At 37.0% G+C, this 15,200-nt stretch overlaps 1 protein-coding gene across 12 annotated transcripts in view; it reads left to right on the forward strand.

Annotated features, from left to right (window-relative positions):
- The window catches only part of PPFIBP2 (PPFIA binding protein 2), a 99,715-nt gene that overhangs the window by 55,574 nt on the left and 28,941 nt on the right, over positions 1–15,200 (forward strand). For 8 of the 12 annotated variants that reach the window (XM_048948928.1, XM_048948929.1, XM_048948930.1 and 5 more), the window contains 2 exons: positions 2,096–2,209; positions 10,328–10,459. In XM_048948928.1, the coding sequence (XP_048804885.1) occupies positions 2,096–2,209; positions 10,328–10,459 (246 nt within the window). Of the gene's footprint in view, positions 1–1,544; positions 1,615–2,095; positions 2,210–2,231; positions 6,169–6,514; positions 10,163–10,327; positions 10,460–15,200 lie in introns of those variants that run through there. The other 4 variants (XM_048948935.1, XM_048948937.1, XM_048948939.1 and 1 more) reach the window with 3 other exon arrangements.

The following is a 15,200-nucleotide window of genomic DNA, read 5'->3' on the forward strand; positions in this document are numbered from 1 at the left end:
TCAAGCCATGCAGCCAGCTGTTTATGGTCATTCTGCACTGGTGGACTTCTCATGGTGTTCAAATTCTCTGGCAGTTGAACATGAATAACAAAAATAAGAGGATGCAAAGGTACAGAATTGGGCTAGGTTCTGAGCTATCTGGTTCTTATTGTTTATGTTTTTTCTGTTAGTTTGTTTTTCCTACAAATATCTTGTTTCTAAGATATTTTAAACCTTTATACCATTTTAAATTTGGCCAATTGTTCAGAATCACCATGGTTGAAAAATTCCTCCAAGATCATCCAGTCCAACTGTCTGCCTATCACCAATATTTCCCACTAAAGCACGTCCCTCGGTACAATGTTTAAATATTTCTTGAACACAATATACCCCGTTACAGATATTCAATGGAAACATATTACCTATGGTCAGATAATCAGGTCTTCTGTATGTGCTGCACTGCTAAGGCAAGATGGACTTGCTAGTGCAACGTACACTGAATGAGGTTGTACTCTGTGTGCTGCTTACTGATTCCCAGAAGAGTCTGGCACGTGTGATCTTAAATGGAGGGGAAAATATGAGCTTAAAGTAGCTCATGTATCCCAGCCTAGCATTGGAATATCCAACAGAATGTTTCTAAAGCTAAGCTTTTGCAAAATGGCTTTGCAGGTCACATTTAATACACACAACTTTTCTTGCAGGTTACAATACTGGGTGGAACTTTACCTCAATCCCTCTGTCAAGCTTGTTTTCTTTCTCTGGAAACTGCATTAGATTGAAGGAGGGGCTTGAGTTTGCTTCTTCTTGCTTTCTGACCTCTCAGGGTTTTCTGTGTTCCATTACCCTTGTAATGCGAGCAAAATTTAAAAGAGTTGGTAAGCAACAAACTTTCTTTTGTGGAGTTACTTTCTCCCCGCCAGCTCAGATGTGTCTTAGTGCCCTCCTTGGCAAGAGTGGCAGAATATCATGATCTCCCTCCACCTGCTCCTTCCTGTCTTCTCTTGTTCTGTATCCATCTGTGCTCTTCTCTAGGACCAGCTGATTTTAAAGACATCAAAATAAAACACTCTACTTTTCTGCATTCCTCTCCCAGCTAGCATTGTCATTGTGCTTAGGTAAAAAACAAAAATAGGTAAAAACAAAAATGGATGGTTATTGATTTTAAGCAGAGGTACTCCAGAGTTGGATGTGAGAGCATAGGTAAATTTCTGTTCAAACATTTTAGAGTATACAAACCTGATATTAATTTCTTTTTCTGATTGAGGTAACATTTTCTAGTGTAATCAAAGTTGTCTGTGGTGGAAACTGTTTTAATATAAATTAATAACAAAAATAATACGTGGAGTGTATGTGCTGCTTAACATAGGAATTAACATTGCTTTTTCACATCTTTCTAATTTTGTGCTGCATTTAATTTTCCTAAGTTTCACAAGCCAGTATTCCCACAGTTCTTTACCAGTATGGCTTATTGTTTCTTTTTCCTGGGATTTGTTGTCTGTATCTCACTTCTTTTGATTTCATGTTTTGGCTTGCAAAACCTGGGAATTTTTTTTTTTTTTTAATAGAACTTTGCCTCTGCTAAAACATGCCTTTTACTTACTGCATTCTTTGTAAGTTCAACATGCTTTGTTATAGGTAAGCTATTTTTCTCTTCTTGTAAGATGTCAATTAATCGGTTAGATTCCAAATGAGCAGTTTTATCATTTACCTGCTCAGGGAAACAAAGTACCAATAGAACCTGAAATAGCAGTGTTTCTATACCACTTAAAATATTTTCAGTGTACTGTGTTCTTGTTTACTGTTTTCTGATTGTTCAGACTTGTACATGAACTGACTCAGGCTACCTGTAAGTAGTCTTCTAGAAATGTTCTTCTATAAAAAAAAAAAAAGCCAACAAAAACGATTTAAGCGGACAGGAGTTGAATCAAACTATTTGTACGTGAGAATGGAGTGTTGTCTATTTCAATAGAGCAAGTTATGAAAGTGTGTGAAACAACTGAGGACTTTAAAAGGGAATTCATTGTAAAAATGTGCATTTGAATGTTCATTGTACAAGGTAATTCAAACTTATTTACTGTCAGTTCAGTATCATTGTGTTTCTCTTCTCTTATTACAGGTGAGCGTTCTTACAGACCAGGTAGAAGCTCAAGGAGAGAAAATACGGGACTTAGAAATCTGTCTTGAGGGACATCAGTTGAAACTGAATGCTACAGAAGAAATGCTTCAACAGGTAAAGAGCTAGATTGGAAAGGTTTTTGCATAATCTCCTTTGAGAAAGATGAGAACGTACATTCTCTGTTTGCCTGCATGTGGGAGTGCCTTTGGTAGCAAGAGAAAACAGAAAAAGAATTGCCTCTTTTTATTGTGTTCTTGCTACTTTGCAAACTACTTTTTTGCAATAAATATTTCTTTGTTTTCCCGTTGCAGAAATGTTTTATTGGCTGGTTGCATAATGCCGTATGTGGCAGCATGTAAAATGAAACTATTGTGTATTGTTTGTACTGTGCTGACGAACTAAATTTGGATGTGGTTGAGTAACTGGTTAGACAGGTTATGAGTACCTACTGTATGTAGCAGTTATAGAATTAAGTTGTCTTACTTAAATAGTTTCAGTTTTTCTATATCTTTAAAGCTGAACAATTAGTGCATTGAAATGAATTATTCTATCAAAGTTGGTTCTTTAATGATTTTTGCTTTATTTAGGAGCTTTTCCTTTATTTTTGAAAAATCAAAAAGTATATGAAGATAATTTTCAATATTTCAATCAATAATTTCAAGCCACGTGGTTTAATTCATTGCTGTTGTTTCATGGTATATATTGAGGAGAATGAATGAATAATAAGTGTCTTACATTTCATGTTACTGCGGAGCTGACAAGTCTGTGGACATGAAAGAACTTTCCACGTGCAGTCTTGAGTCTCTATCAAGACAAGTTACTACATATGCAGATAATCTGCTGGTAATACAGTACATGGATATTGAAAATAAATTTAAAACTATAAAAAGCCTTTAAAATCTAGACCAGGAAAGTGCAGGATGTAGTGTTCCATCTGGTAAATGTGTATCCTAAATGAAGAGCAGTTAAAGCTCTTCATCAAAAGAAAACAAAATTGGTCTCACACAACTGTTGCAACCCCACACAACTGTTGCAACCCCAAATGCTTACAACTGAGAAAAGTTTTATGCTTTACTTAAAGGAGGGAGAGGACATTTTAGAAAATATAACCGGCAGATATGTTTAATTTAGATATCTGAAGTGAAATTCAAAGAACAGTAACTACTTAAATTATGGAAATGTTTTCAAACTTCAGGAAGATGGAGTAGAGTGTAGAAAGTTCCTGTTTTAATCTAAACGAGATCTTGTTAGCCAAAAGTTTCCCGTGTTCTGTACAAAAGCCTGTGGTAGTTAGCAAATAAATGAAAGATATTAATGTTGATGTTACGTTTTTCCAGTTAAAAAAAAAAAAAAAAAAAAAAAAAAAAAAAAAGCTTCTTTCTGGTCTTTCAAGGGCAATCAAACTGTATTTATTTTTACAGTAAACTAACTTGTTTGTAATAAGAAATAATCATCCAGTCTTAACTATGGGTATAGATAGTCCTGCTTTCCAGGAAGACTTCGGTTATTCTCTTGAGGTGCATTGTAAATCCAATCTTACTTGGATCTGCTTGTTTTTTTAGAATCTATTGAACTACATTGATTCTTACCTTTGTGAACTTAAGTCAACTGCTGCTTCTAAATGGGAAAATGAATGAAAATAATTGCCTTTCGTTGCCATGTGTTTAATGTGTTTTTGGTTTTTTTTTATATAACTAGGCTAACTGCAGTATATAGTATAAGTAGGCACAGCATATTTACTTATTTGGGAAGCAGTATACATGAGTCCAGGATAGCCATATCTTTTGAATTTGGGAACTATAAGAAATGTTACAAAATTCTGCCCCCAAAATGCTACACTAAAGACTAATGCACTTTATTCAGATAATTTAATGAAGTTACATAACAAGATATTTGGTGGTACCAGAACAGAAGGGTGTGCAACTCTCCCCTGCAAAATAGTTTTTGCTAAATCTATGCTAGCAGAGACTTGCCCACTTTGTACGGGTGGGGTTACTGGCTAAAATCCTTCTGGCTTATGATTTATGCAGTTGTTTTGAACTCAGCTACAAAGCTATCATGGCAACTTTTCAAATGCAGCTAGAACAAACTTTATCTGAATTACATAAAACGGTTGTTCAGCATTTAGAGTGGGCATCTTAAATGCTGAATAGCAGCAACAGAGATTGCAGGTTCTTCGGGGGAAATTGTGATTCTTCATCTCTCTAAGAGGAGGGAGCAATAGTTCTTACTGAAAGCACAGAGGAAATTAGTTGATATTATCTAGCAGTTTCCTACTAAAAAAAAAAAAAAGCTTCAACATTCTGCTCTTTTTCTTGTCCCTGTCCATGTGCTTCTACAATTTTTTTTGTATTCACTTTCATAATTTTTCATAATTTTGACCCAGTGACTGGATAGAAAGCAAGGAGGGTTATAAAAAGAAGAGGATGTTCGTCTTTTCTTTGTTGTGTTTTTTTCCTCTGTGTTACTGAATTGAACCAGCTCACAAAAGAGGTCAAGGTAGGTGTGGATGCTCATTTGACCTAGCTGTTTATAGAGCTGCAGCTGAAGAAAATATCACCTGTATGTTTCCCTGACTTGTAATACTACAGTATCAAACTCAACATTTTGCTTACCTAAGAATACTTGCACTACTACAGACTCTAAGAAACAACGTTTTCTGTCTTGAAGACATTTGCAATTTCTTTAAAACAAAGTAGGATTGTCTTGTGAAAGTTAATGGCAAAACTTGATATCAGTCCTTAGGTATCCTTGTATTATGCTGTAAGAAAAATGTTTCCTTGTCCTTCAGTCATACTCAAAGATAAGAGAAAACTTTCTGGAGGCTGTCTGGGAACAAGACCCCAGTTTGGTCTCTCTGAATTACCTTCCAATTTTGCCATCAAGTCTTACCATCAAGCTTGTAAAAGATATGGAACTGCTGTGTGAATTGTTAGCTCCCTTGCACCTTAGATAGAGAAGAATTTGTCTCTAATAATAAAAAACAATCCTATTTCTAGAATTATCTTTAAAAAAAATACTTATACTATGACAATCCATTTCTAATATATTTGTACTGTATACAAATTGTGGAACGTGATTGGAAAGCAAAAGTAAATTTTGCTCTATGAAGTAGCTTATATTGGCCCATATCAGAAAGCACCAGCCATGCATAATGTAAATGCACCGGTGCTTTGAAATTAGTGTTGTTGCTCTTGTCAGTTGTGCTAGTTCAGTTTGAAAAGTCTGCACTTAGAGATTTCACCTCCACAGTTTGCGTGCATTTGGTATAGTAATTACCACAAGTAAAAACACTCTTTGCTATTTCTGTTCTGCACTTGATTGGTTTAACAGATACTTGTTGCCATTGAAGTTCTATGTTTATTTTGCCAAAATACTGATCTGTGTGGCAGTGTCTGTCTTATATCAGACCTGCACCAAATCCTGAAGGACCGGTCAGATGGCTGCATTGCATAAACCTAATTGTCTTCCATCAAGTAAATTCTGTTGCGGAGTACAAAGGACTTGGCCTTAGGGTTCTTTCTGTCTTAAACACATGGAAACTGAAATTATTAAATGCAAACAGGAGTTAATTTCAGTGCTTTCCTCCTCTCTGATGTAATTTTATGGCCAGCTTCTACCTGGGTGTACATAGCAGGTGAATGTGTGCTAGACAAAGACTTGGTGAGGCACAGTGGAGACTCTTTTTAAAAAACACTGGATTAAAGGAATGCAAGGAGGAGCTATAAAAGAGTAAAAACTTGAATTCAGTGTGTTTTGACGTGAACCTATTCTGGTTTTCTGTTGTCTTGTACTTGAAGAAGCAAGAATCCTATCTTTTTTGCACAGTTCAAATCTGGTATATATCTGTTTGCTTCTCAGGAACTTTGCTGGCTGGCAAGGTTCATTCCTTCAGCTTTCAATTGCCTGAGTTATCTGATCTTAAATGAATTTCAGCACTTGTTTATAACATGCAGTAACTTCTTGCCAGCTGCTGGCTTAGTGTTTCAGAGTTTGAAATGTGTTCTGTGCTGCTCTAGTTAGAAGGCTTGAGATTTTTAGAGCGTGCTCTCAAGTGCAGCTTATCTATACAGGTGAGCAATACACCATTTTGCTATTTAACAGCTACAGGCACATCTGATTGTCAGATGTACGCAAAGGACTGTTCAAACCGTCAGTGCGCTGGGAAATTCTTTCTGTTGCTTAACTATATAATAGACAAACGATGAATTGGAGGGCTGTAATTCACTCTCGGCTACTGACTTGCACCATTTCATAGCAATTACACACGTACGTTGCTGTCAGCTGTGTTTTCAGTTAAATATCTTATTTCCACCACAGCTGACACACAGCACTCAAAAAGTACGGTCTTCTCTGGCAGTGGTTCTTGCTGAATTTTGCTTACCAGGTAGGTGGGTCTGCCTCTCTCTCTCTCTCTCTCTCTCTCTCTCTCTCGGCTGCTTTAATGAATATGAGAATTAAGACATTTTTGACTGTTGTATTTTGTACAAGTGCAAAATGGGATTTTGGGGTGCTTTTTGTCCTCTTGACTAAAATCTTATTTATGATTTATGAATCAGTGTAGCCTGATCCTTTTTTTCTGTTTTGGAGACTGCTAAATATTCTGTAATTTACTGTGCTTGCAACAGACAGCCTAGAGCAGAGCAGTGCTTCTTTCTAAGTTATTTTCTATGATGTTAAATTTTATAAGCAGCTTTATGAGAAATATGTATTTCCAAGCCAACAAAATCTGAAAGTGACACATATTACATGCTTCAGTTTCACTGAGAATATTGAAAAAAAAAAAAAGCATGATTAAATAAAAAATATACAGTGTGAATTTTAAAAATACAGTTGTTTGGAAGTAGTTTGGCATTGATCCATCTGATATACACAGATTGCAGGTTCTGCAAAACCATCTTTGTGACTGTCCTACTCTAAAATAGTTTTTTCCTTAATTTTTCAAGTTGATTTTTCAAAAAAAGAACTACAGGGAAATAAATTATACTTACAGTACTTACTAAATGAAAAACAAGTAACATGCTTATTATACATAAGGTTTCGTAGTATACATTCTGTTTCTGTTCTATATGTTTGATCTTTAAGATCCTCCTAAAGCTACTACAGCCAAATTACAATTTTCCCTCTCTTACATTATCTTTATTTTGCTTTAAAACCAATAACTTAAATTTGTATTTTCTTTTCTTTCAATTCATATTTATTCTGGATGGCTTCATGTTGCATCTTACCACTGAAATACACTATAATTTCTCTGTAGCAAAATGGGTCACATTCTCTAATGAGTTGTTCTCTCTGAGCATCTGCTTGAAGAGGAAAATAATTGCTTCCAGATGTTCTATCCATTTCAAGAGGGGACAGTTACTTAAAATGGCACTTTCTTTCAAAGCAAAAGTTAGGCACTCTAGATGCAAGATAAATTGTCAGCTGTTTTAAATCAGTGTAAATCCACTGAAAACAAACCAGGGATAGCTAGCTATTTTGTCTATTTTAAGGCAAGAGATTTATGCCAGTTTACACGAGATGAGGATCCAATCGTCCATCTTCAGAACAAACTAAGATTTTGAGTTAAAAAAAAAAATCAATAAATAGAAGCTGCCTTCATGCTCAGTCATCCCAGGTAGCACCTTACCGTTCACATGGAGCTATGGAACTCAGGAGAGGACTGAGGTATTACTCTTTGTTGCACAAACAAATTTAATTTAGGAGTCTATTGAAAAACTAAGCATTAATACCAGACAGTACCTCAAAGGAGCTCTGTTGTTGAAAATGTCTAGATGGATGCTGTCTCCTTGACTTATTAAGAAATCTTCCCCTTGCATCATCAAATGCTACATCAATGTCAAAGAAAAAAAAGGAGTAGTCTAAATGTTATTTCAGTTCAACAGTGAATAGAGCCTGTCAGTGAGGCTAAAGTCACCCCATCCTGCCAGTCTCTTTGATGTTTTGTCCCTATTTCCATATACAAATTCTCATTTATATCTCAGCTGTATATTAATCTCTACAAGTCTTCTGTGTTACCAGCTGCACAGAGCCCATTCCAGTCTGGGCTGGAATATTCCTCTGGAATTTGTCCAAGATAGTGGAGATGTAGTCCTGTATTCTGGAATGTTAAGGGTTTTGTTTGTTTGTTTGTTTTATAATTGTGTTTGAAATCATATTAGTAGAATTTAGCTAGCTCTGGGATTTCACTAGGTGACTGATTTTTAGAACTGAATGATCTTGATTGTTACTTAACTTATTCTGTTCAAGGTCAAAAAAAAAAAAAAGGTGAGGGTGGGTTACATTTGTTTATTTTTCCACCCATACACAAATCCCATTGTCAGTGTCAGCAGGAGTGGGCATGACACTGGGAATAGTGGGTGGCTTAGATAACTGGTGTTGTAATGCAGTTGCGAGTTCAGTACCATTTCTAATTTGGGCAGTATTCCCCAGCAGACTAAAACAATTTACATGTAAAGCGGATTTGGGTTCCAAGTGATCTTTAACGGCATCATTTTTAAAATAAGGTTTGTGGCTTCCTTGGCTCCAGAGGATGGTATACAACATGTTACACAGCTTGGTAAAAGGAAGACATGAGAGAAGGGTGCTGATCAAAAGGGCAGCTCCTGAACTCTCAGTAGCATTAGTACAGATCCAGAATAACTATGCAAATTCTAAATCACTTTCCATGTAATCCAAAGTGGAATCTGCTGAAATTTGTCAGTATGCTTAATATGACCAAAACATCAATGTCAGTTATGGATTACCATCTAATTAAAAATACAAAACAAGCTAAAAATTAGTATATATGAAGAGTGCTCTAAAAATGCCTTCTATTTTATTACGTTGGCTCATGACGTCAGAGGCGGATTTTGGTGGGATGATAGTAGAGGTTGTTGCTGTGTGACAGATGGCAGCAGAGGGACAGTCTGACAGAATGGTGTCTGACATGGTAGTGCAGGAGGAGCACAAGTGTGTTACTGAATTCTTCCATGAAAAAAAAAATTGGTACTGACTGATGTTCGTCAACACTGGCTGAATGTTTATGGAGATCAAATGGTGGATGTTGGCAAAGTAAGGTGCAGTGGGTGGTGCATCTGAGCAGCAGCAACAGTGATGTGAAGGACAAGACACATTCTGTGGCTTTGGGAGCAACCTGCCTCTATTCTGAAACCTAAGATCTTTTACAGAAGAAGTTAGGCACTTGGAAAGTTAGGTATTGAATGTTCTGTAAGACTTAAAGTTCTGAATGGATTTCTCATTTTGAAATTAGAGACCAAGAGAGGCAATTTTGGATAGTGTATTCTGGTTTTGGCTTTCTTGGAAACTGAAAGTTGCAATAAAGGTGAATGTGGAATGTTTTCCAAAGACGGTGATATCGTCTCCACCAAGTATTTCTGCAATCTGAAAACTGAGCTCAGGACACACAAGCATGGTCAGTTGTTTTCTAGCTTATGATGTTAGTCAGTTTAGACATTGCACTTAGGTTCCATTTATGTCACACCATTTCTCATTCAGTACTGTTCCCTCCAAAGTTAGTATTCTTGTGAAGTTACTAACTGCTATACAGTATTAACTTTTCAAGTACTGTTAGCTTGACAGCAGAAATGTTGCTTACCACTGGTACTCGGTTTTGGTTCAGTGCTTGTGCTTCAGTACATCCTGTGCTGAATAACACGTGATAAAATGTTATAGAACTTTGCATTATAATACTAAAACATGGCTTAGTCTGAGTGTTTTAGAAAGTAGTCAGTCATTCTGTAATGTGTCATCTGACGGTCTTTATGGCATTATGTAGCCTTGTGTTAGTTCAGCCTTAGTACTGTTTTCTGATTTTGTGTTTTGCACAGGGATTGACTCTGTGCCAGACATTGTGTTGAAGTGAGGAGGAGGACAGTGGTTTAGTGATTAACACAGGAGAACATGTAGGTGAAAATAACTGCAGAGTTTGAGAAACAGAGTTCAAACAGTTCAGAGTATATACAACAGGAGGAGAGGGAGACAGAAATTTGCTTTCATGTGAACTAGTTGATCACTCTGAACTCTTAGCTACTTTTTCTACTTGCAGTGTTAAGCACTTTTTGCATGGTAAAGTAGTAGTGATTGTGGCTTTTGAAGAAGAGAACCATTTTGCTTTTGTATTGAAAGTGTAAACAAAGGGGTAGAGACCTATAAGTTTGCCAGCAAATCATGCAGCATTCTGTCAGTGTTTAAATGAAAATAACTTGGGAAAATATTCTGTTTTGCTTTCAGGAGCTGCTAAGTCGAACATCACTAGAGACTCAGAAATTAGATTTAATGGCTGAAGTTTCCGACTTGAAGATTAAGCTTGTTGGCATGGAAAAGGAACAGAGTGAATACGAAGAGAAACAGAACAAAGCTGAGGTGAGCTTCTTGCTTCTTTCTTTTTCATTATTTTTTTGTCCTCTGTCTCTGGTCATACATCTGCTGGTCTGGAAACAGCATGCAGTTTCCTCTCGTTCTTAGAGCCCGATCTGTACTCTTGGTCCTGTGAATTCAGTGAGGAATATGATTATGCATTTTTGGGATGTGGTTTCTTTTCCTCTCTCATTATGTTTCAGAGCTTGCTGTTTGGCTTTAATCAAGACACAAAGTCCATTCCAGCAGCATACTGTTTTTTTTTTTTCACTTAACTCTTTCCTTTCCACAGGCATGGCTGTTTGAAGCCTATTGAATCTATTTCCATGTTTTCTTGACAGAGAAGACTGTAAGTTTAGCAGTATCAGGAATGGTACAGAAAATTGTATGCAGAGGCCCTCAGTAATTTTAATGTATTCATCGTTGTTGGGAGAGACAGGCAAGGAGCAGGGTATTTTCCTCAAATAATCCCTTTCCCTGGTGTTTACATAACAAATATTTAGTGGGGCGGGGGGTGGAAATCACTTGCACTGGAAGAAATTCTAGTCATTTTTCTCCTTTAGAACTGGAAAGTTCAGGATATCAATGCAGCTTTATTTTTCACTGTGTTAGCTAAGGAAGAGAGTATGAAATGGGAATAAAATGAACGTCTATTTTTTTGATGGAGCACAGTTCCATTGAAACCTCTGTGTAGTGAGCAGCAGGTGGGAACTGGAGAGGTAACGGATTATGGAAGACAGTAATTCAGATGAAGTGCCATCTCCTGTAGAGAGACCACATAAACTGGTAGGGTTACCTGGCAGGGAAGGATTAGTAGGGCTGTGCGTTGGCCAAGATTTATGCTTCAATAACTGAAAAAAGACTTTGTTCCATGTTGCCTTAAAAGAAACTGTAATGCAGGCGGTGTTAGAAAACAGATTGCTCTCTGTAATGTTAATAGACATTTATCAAGTATTCTTCTAAGTTATTTACCTGCAGTGACATAAGTTTGGGTGTGTTTGTTTTTTGACTTAGTTGTGCTCTGAAGTTTTGTTTAGAGATCCAAAGATTGCTTACAGAGAGCATTTTCTGGCAGTTTGCAAGCCAGAGAGGCACCAGCTGCTGTTTTTGCTATCCATGGCCTTCTCATGCTCTTTCACCCATAATTATTAGTGTCCTGTGTACGGAAGGCCTGAGCAGTGTCATACTACCTGGAAATCTAAAAAGGTCTGTGCAACATGTACTTGCTACAGGTGGGAGCCTGTTTTCAGCTGCTATCTTTCTGAGAGGCCTTTAGCACTTCCCATTACATGTTGAATACCAGGAAGAAGCTGTTTGAATTAGTTCAGGATATCCACAGTCAGCCTAATTCCTGGAAAGCAACAAAGCTCTTCAGTGCATTTGCATTGACAGTATTTCTAAGTGCTGAGTAGGTCTGGGGCTGTGATGAAGGTGAGTCTGTGATCTGTGAAATTCTTCTGCTACTGCAGCAGGACGTGTAGCCTCCTCGGATGGAAGTTTAGTTTTATTGGTCTGGAAGCCTTTGTTGTATTTTTAAGTGATAGGAAATGCCCTCTTGAGATGGAAAAGGATCCTAACCTAATGGAAAAGTTGAGAATCATTGTGTTAAGTATTCTATGAATTATTGATTGCCCCGAGAAGTGATTAGATTTCTGGCCTATTGAAAGTTGCAAGCCTACATATACAAAGCAAGGAAAATGAGTCTTATAACTAAAACTGTAAGAAATAAAAAGCATTTTCAGTTTGCTTGTTGAACTCTTTTATACATTTATTTCAGATTGCCATAAGTAAATAGTAATCCAATTTTTCAAGATAAACAGGGGGTTCAACTGAATGCTTACTTGAGTTCTAATGCTTTACTCTGTCAACTTCAGCTCCCTTTACTATTATTTTTTTAATTATATTTTGTTAATTCTCAATACAACCATGGTTTCAAACATCACAGTGAAATTTATTATTATATTTTCTTAATACTATTGGACTGCAAATGCTGCTTATGTTTCATGCCTTTAGTGTCATTTGAAATTCATTCTGAGCCTTCACTGCCTCGCTATGACTTTCAAGTGAGTAATCTATTCTTAAGTAAGCAAAGAATCTGGGGTAACCTAATTTCTTGGGTGACACTGTTCTCCAAACTGATAGTGGCTGAATGAAATTAATCTTCCTGTAATTGTATCTCTGAGTGTTGTGGCTACTTCAACAGGCTCTTTCAGTGTCTAATATGTCAAATGAAATTGCAATTAATACTTTTATACAAGTGGGACGAAGCTGTCGGTGACAGAGCCTTTCTCTTATGTGCAGTTGGCTGGTTGCTGCTTTCAAGACTAAGATTAGGATTGACAGAGGTGAGCAGAACAGTGATTTCATAGTTTTCTTACTATCAGAATAGTACTGCTTTCACCCTACCACGTGTTACGGAGGCATCTTGAACTCAAACAATGTTAAGGTGCCCGTTAATTATAATTTATGGTTGACTGCCATTTCTGAGTATGATAGCAAGTTAATAAAAGTTTAAAACAAGATGTGAAATTGTGAAACAAGTCAGGTAAAACATACTTCCTTTGTACTCTTAATTTTGTGTCAGTTCATTTCACAGCAGCTGTTTCCAGTCACATAGAATTTATCCATATAATTATTTTTCTGGTTGGTTTGAGGAGAAACAAAGCAAATTAAGATATTTTTCTAAATATTAATGAGTCTTAATCAGATTCATTTCTGTTTATCTTATGCAGCTGTGGTTTAGTTTTAGTTAGCAGCAAAGAGTTTGAGTATCTGGCTCTCAAAGGTATTAATTTCAGGTCTGAATGCCACTTGTCTTTGGCTCTTCAAATGCACATGCTAAATTTATAATGGCATTTAGTTATAACACAGGAGCCAAGAGAATAGCTACTTGTAAGTGGATGGTCTCACTCCTGCCTTTGTCACTTGAATTCCCTGTATGTGGAATAATGTTGTCTTGTCTGCTGTGAAGGTTTCTGAGATCCCACCCGAGGGCATTTGTGTAACTTCTCTTACCTGAGGAAACTTAGAAATCTTAGAAATAAGTTTCCTCAGTGTTTGCAAGTTTTGAGAGAGCAACACGATCAAGTGATTATCTGCAGCCCAAGTGATCAAGCGATTATCTGCAGCTTGCCTTACCCAAACATGGGCAATAGAGATGACCTGTTGCTATCAGGAGGCCTCAAGAATAAGTGCCCATTTCAACTTGCTAACAGGCCTTATTCTCTCCTCCTATATTTTATTTTAATGTGGTAAGTTTTGTGGGGTTTGGGTTTTTTGTGCTGAGGATCTGAAGTTTGCTATATGCTGTTGGAAACCGTGTTATGGCTGTTGTGTGGACACTTCTGATATAAATACCTAGTGCACAATTACTTGCCATTTCAGAGAAATTTGAGTCAGCGAGCCAAGTAATTCTTTCTGGTCTTTGACACAGCACAGCACTGTGGAGTTGATTGTGCTGCCTCAACTGAATCAAGTTTAAGACAGGGTTTTTAATATTAATAATTTATCATGCTGTGAAAGAATCTCAAAAAAGGAGACATTTTTATCTGGAAACTGAAAACAGCTGTGAGACATACATTGCCTCTGGAGTTAGGCTTATGGAAAAGATTAAGGTATCCCAGTGAAGAATAAAGTTTTCTGCCACTTCTATGCTGTCAGGTGTTCCCTGAAAGAAGACTGTGTAGATGCAGAGAGTTTCCCATTGCTTTCGTGAACATGAGGCAGAAAAGTAGCAGCAGTAGTTGCGGTTCTGAACTCTCTCACTGTGCTACAACCAGAGCAATTACCAGTCTGTGCATCTTGTTTGACCAGTGGCTTAACAAATTGTTTAATGGCGCTTTCTGACAAAGACAAGTGGTGCTTAAAAGAAAGGAGATAGATATGTACCACAAGGACTCTGCTCCTCAGTGAGGTGTCTGAGTGTGGAGATGACGACAGAAGAGAAAACAAATTCAAAGCATGGAAGATGAAAGGATTGTGGATAGCATTTAAATTATACATGCAGCAAGTATGAAAAGTGTTCTGCTTTGCAGTGCTCTGCTAAGAGGATGGATTAGCTGCAGGGATGCACTCCTCACCAATATCCTGTGTTGCTGCGAAGTGGCAGTACTGAAAATACAAGGGATGTAGTTACGTCTAGGTGAGCTCATATGAAATAAACTATCTTTTTCTTAACTGAATAGCCCTGGAAAAGCATCTCAGCCTATAAAACACTGGATGCTAGAGAGTTGGTGTGCTGGAGCCAAGTGCACCAACTAAACTTCTTGGGTTTTTTTTAAGGAGTTTAATCCTCATTTAGGTGCGTAAAAGATTTGTTGGATGAGAAAAGTTGAGCATCAAATGTTGTGAGCCTGGCTCAGAGTGATATGCAGGAAGGGAAATATTTGCAGCTGCTATTCTGAATTTCATTTTAAGCACAGTGCTTTTCAAAAATATTTAATAGATGTAAATTTATTTTAGCTAACTTACATGTAAGCTTTTGAAAGAGAATCTTTGTGAATATTTGAAGTAGTCTGTTGTTGCTGGTGCAGCTTGAGATTGAATAATTCAATACTTAACCTGGTTGAAGCAGTGCCCGGTTCTTGCAGTTTATGCTCTGGCACTGCAGCTTTGAAGTTACTGAATCAGCAGAGTTGGGATTACAACAAGATTTATATGTATGATAATGAAGAATAAAAATGTGTATATACACTTTGTCTTTTGTCCATTAAAAACTTCTTTACTCCTGTGGGAGATGGATTAATCT

This window comes from Lagopus muta, chromosome 6, assembly GCF_023343835.1.
Source record: "Lagopus muta isolate bLagMut1 chromosome 6, bLagMut1 primary, whole genome shotgun sequence".
Lineage (NCBI taxonomy): Eukaryota > Metazoa > Chordata > Aves > Galliformes > Phasianidae > Lagopus > Lagopus muta.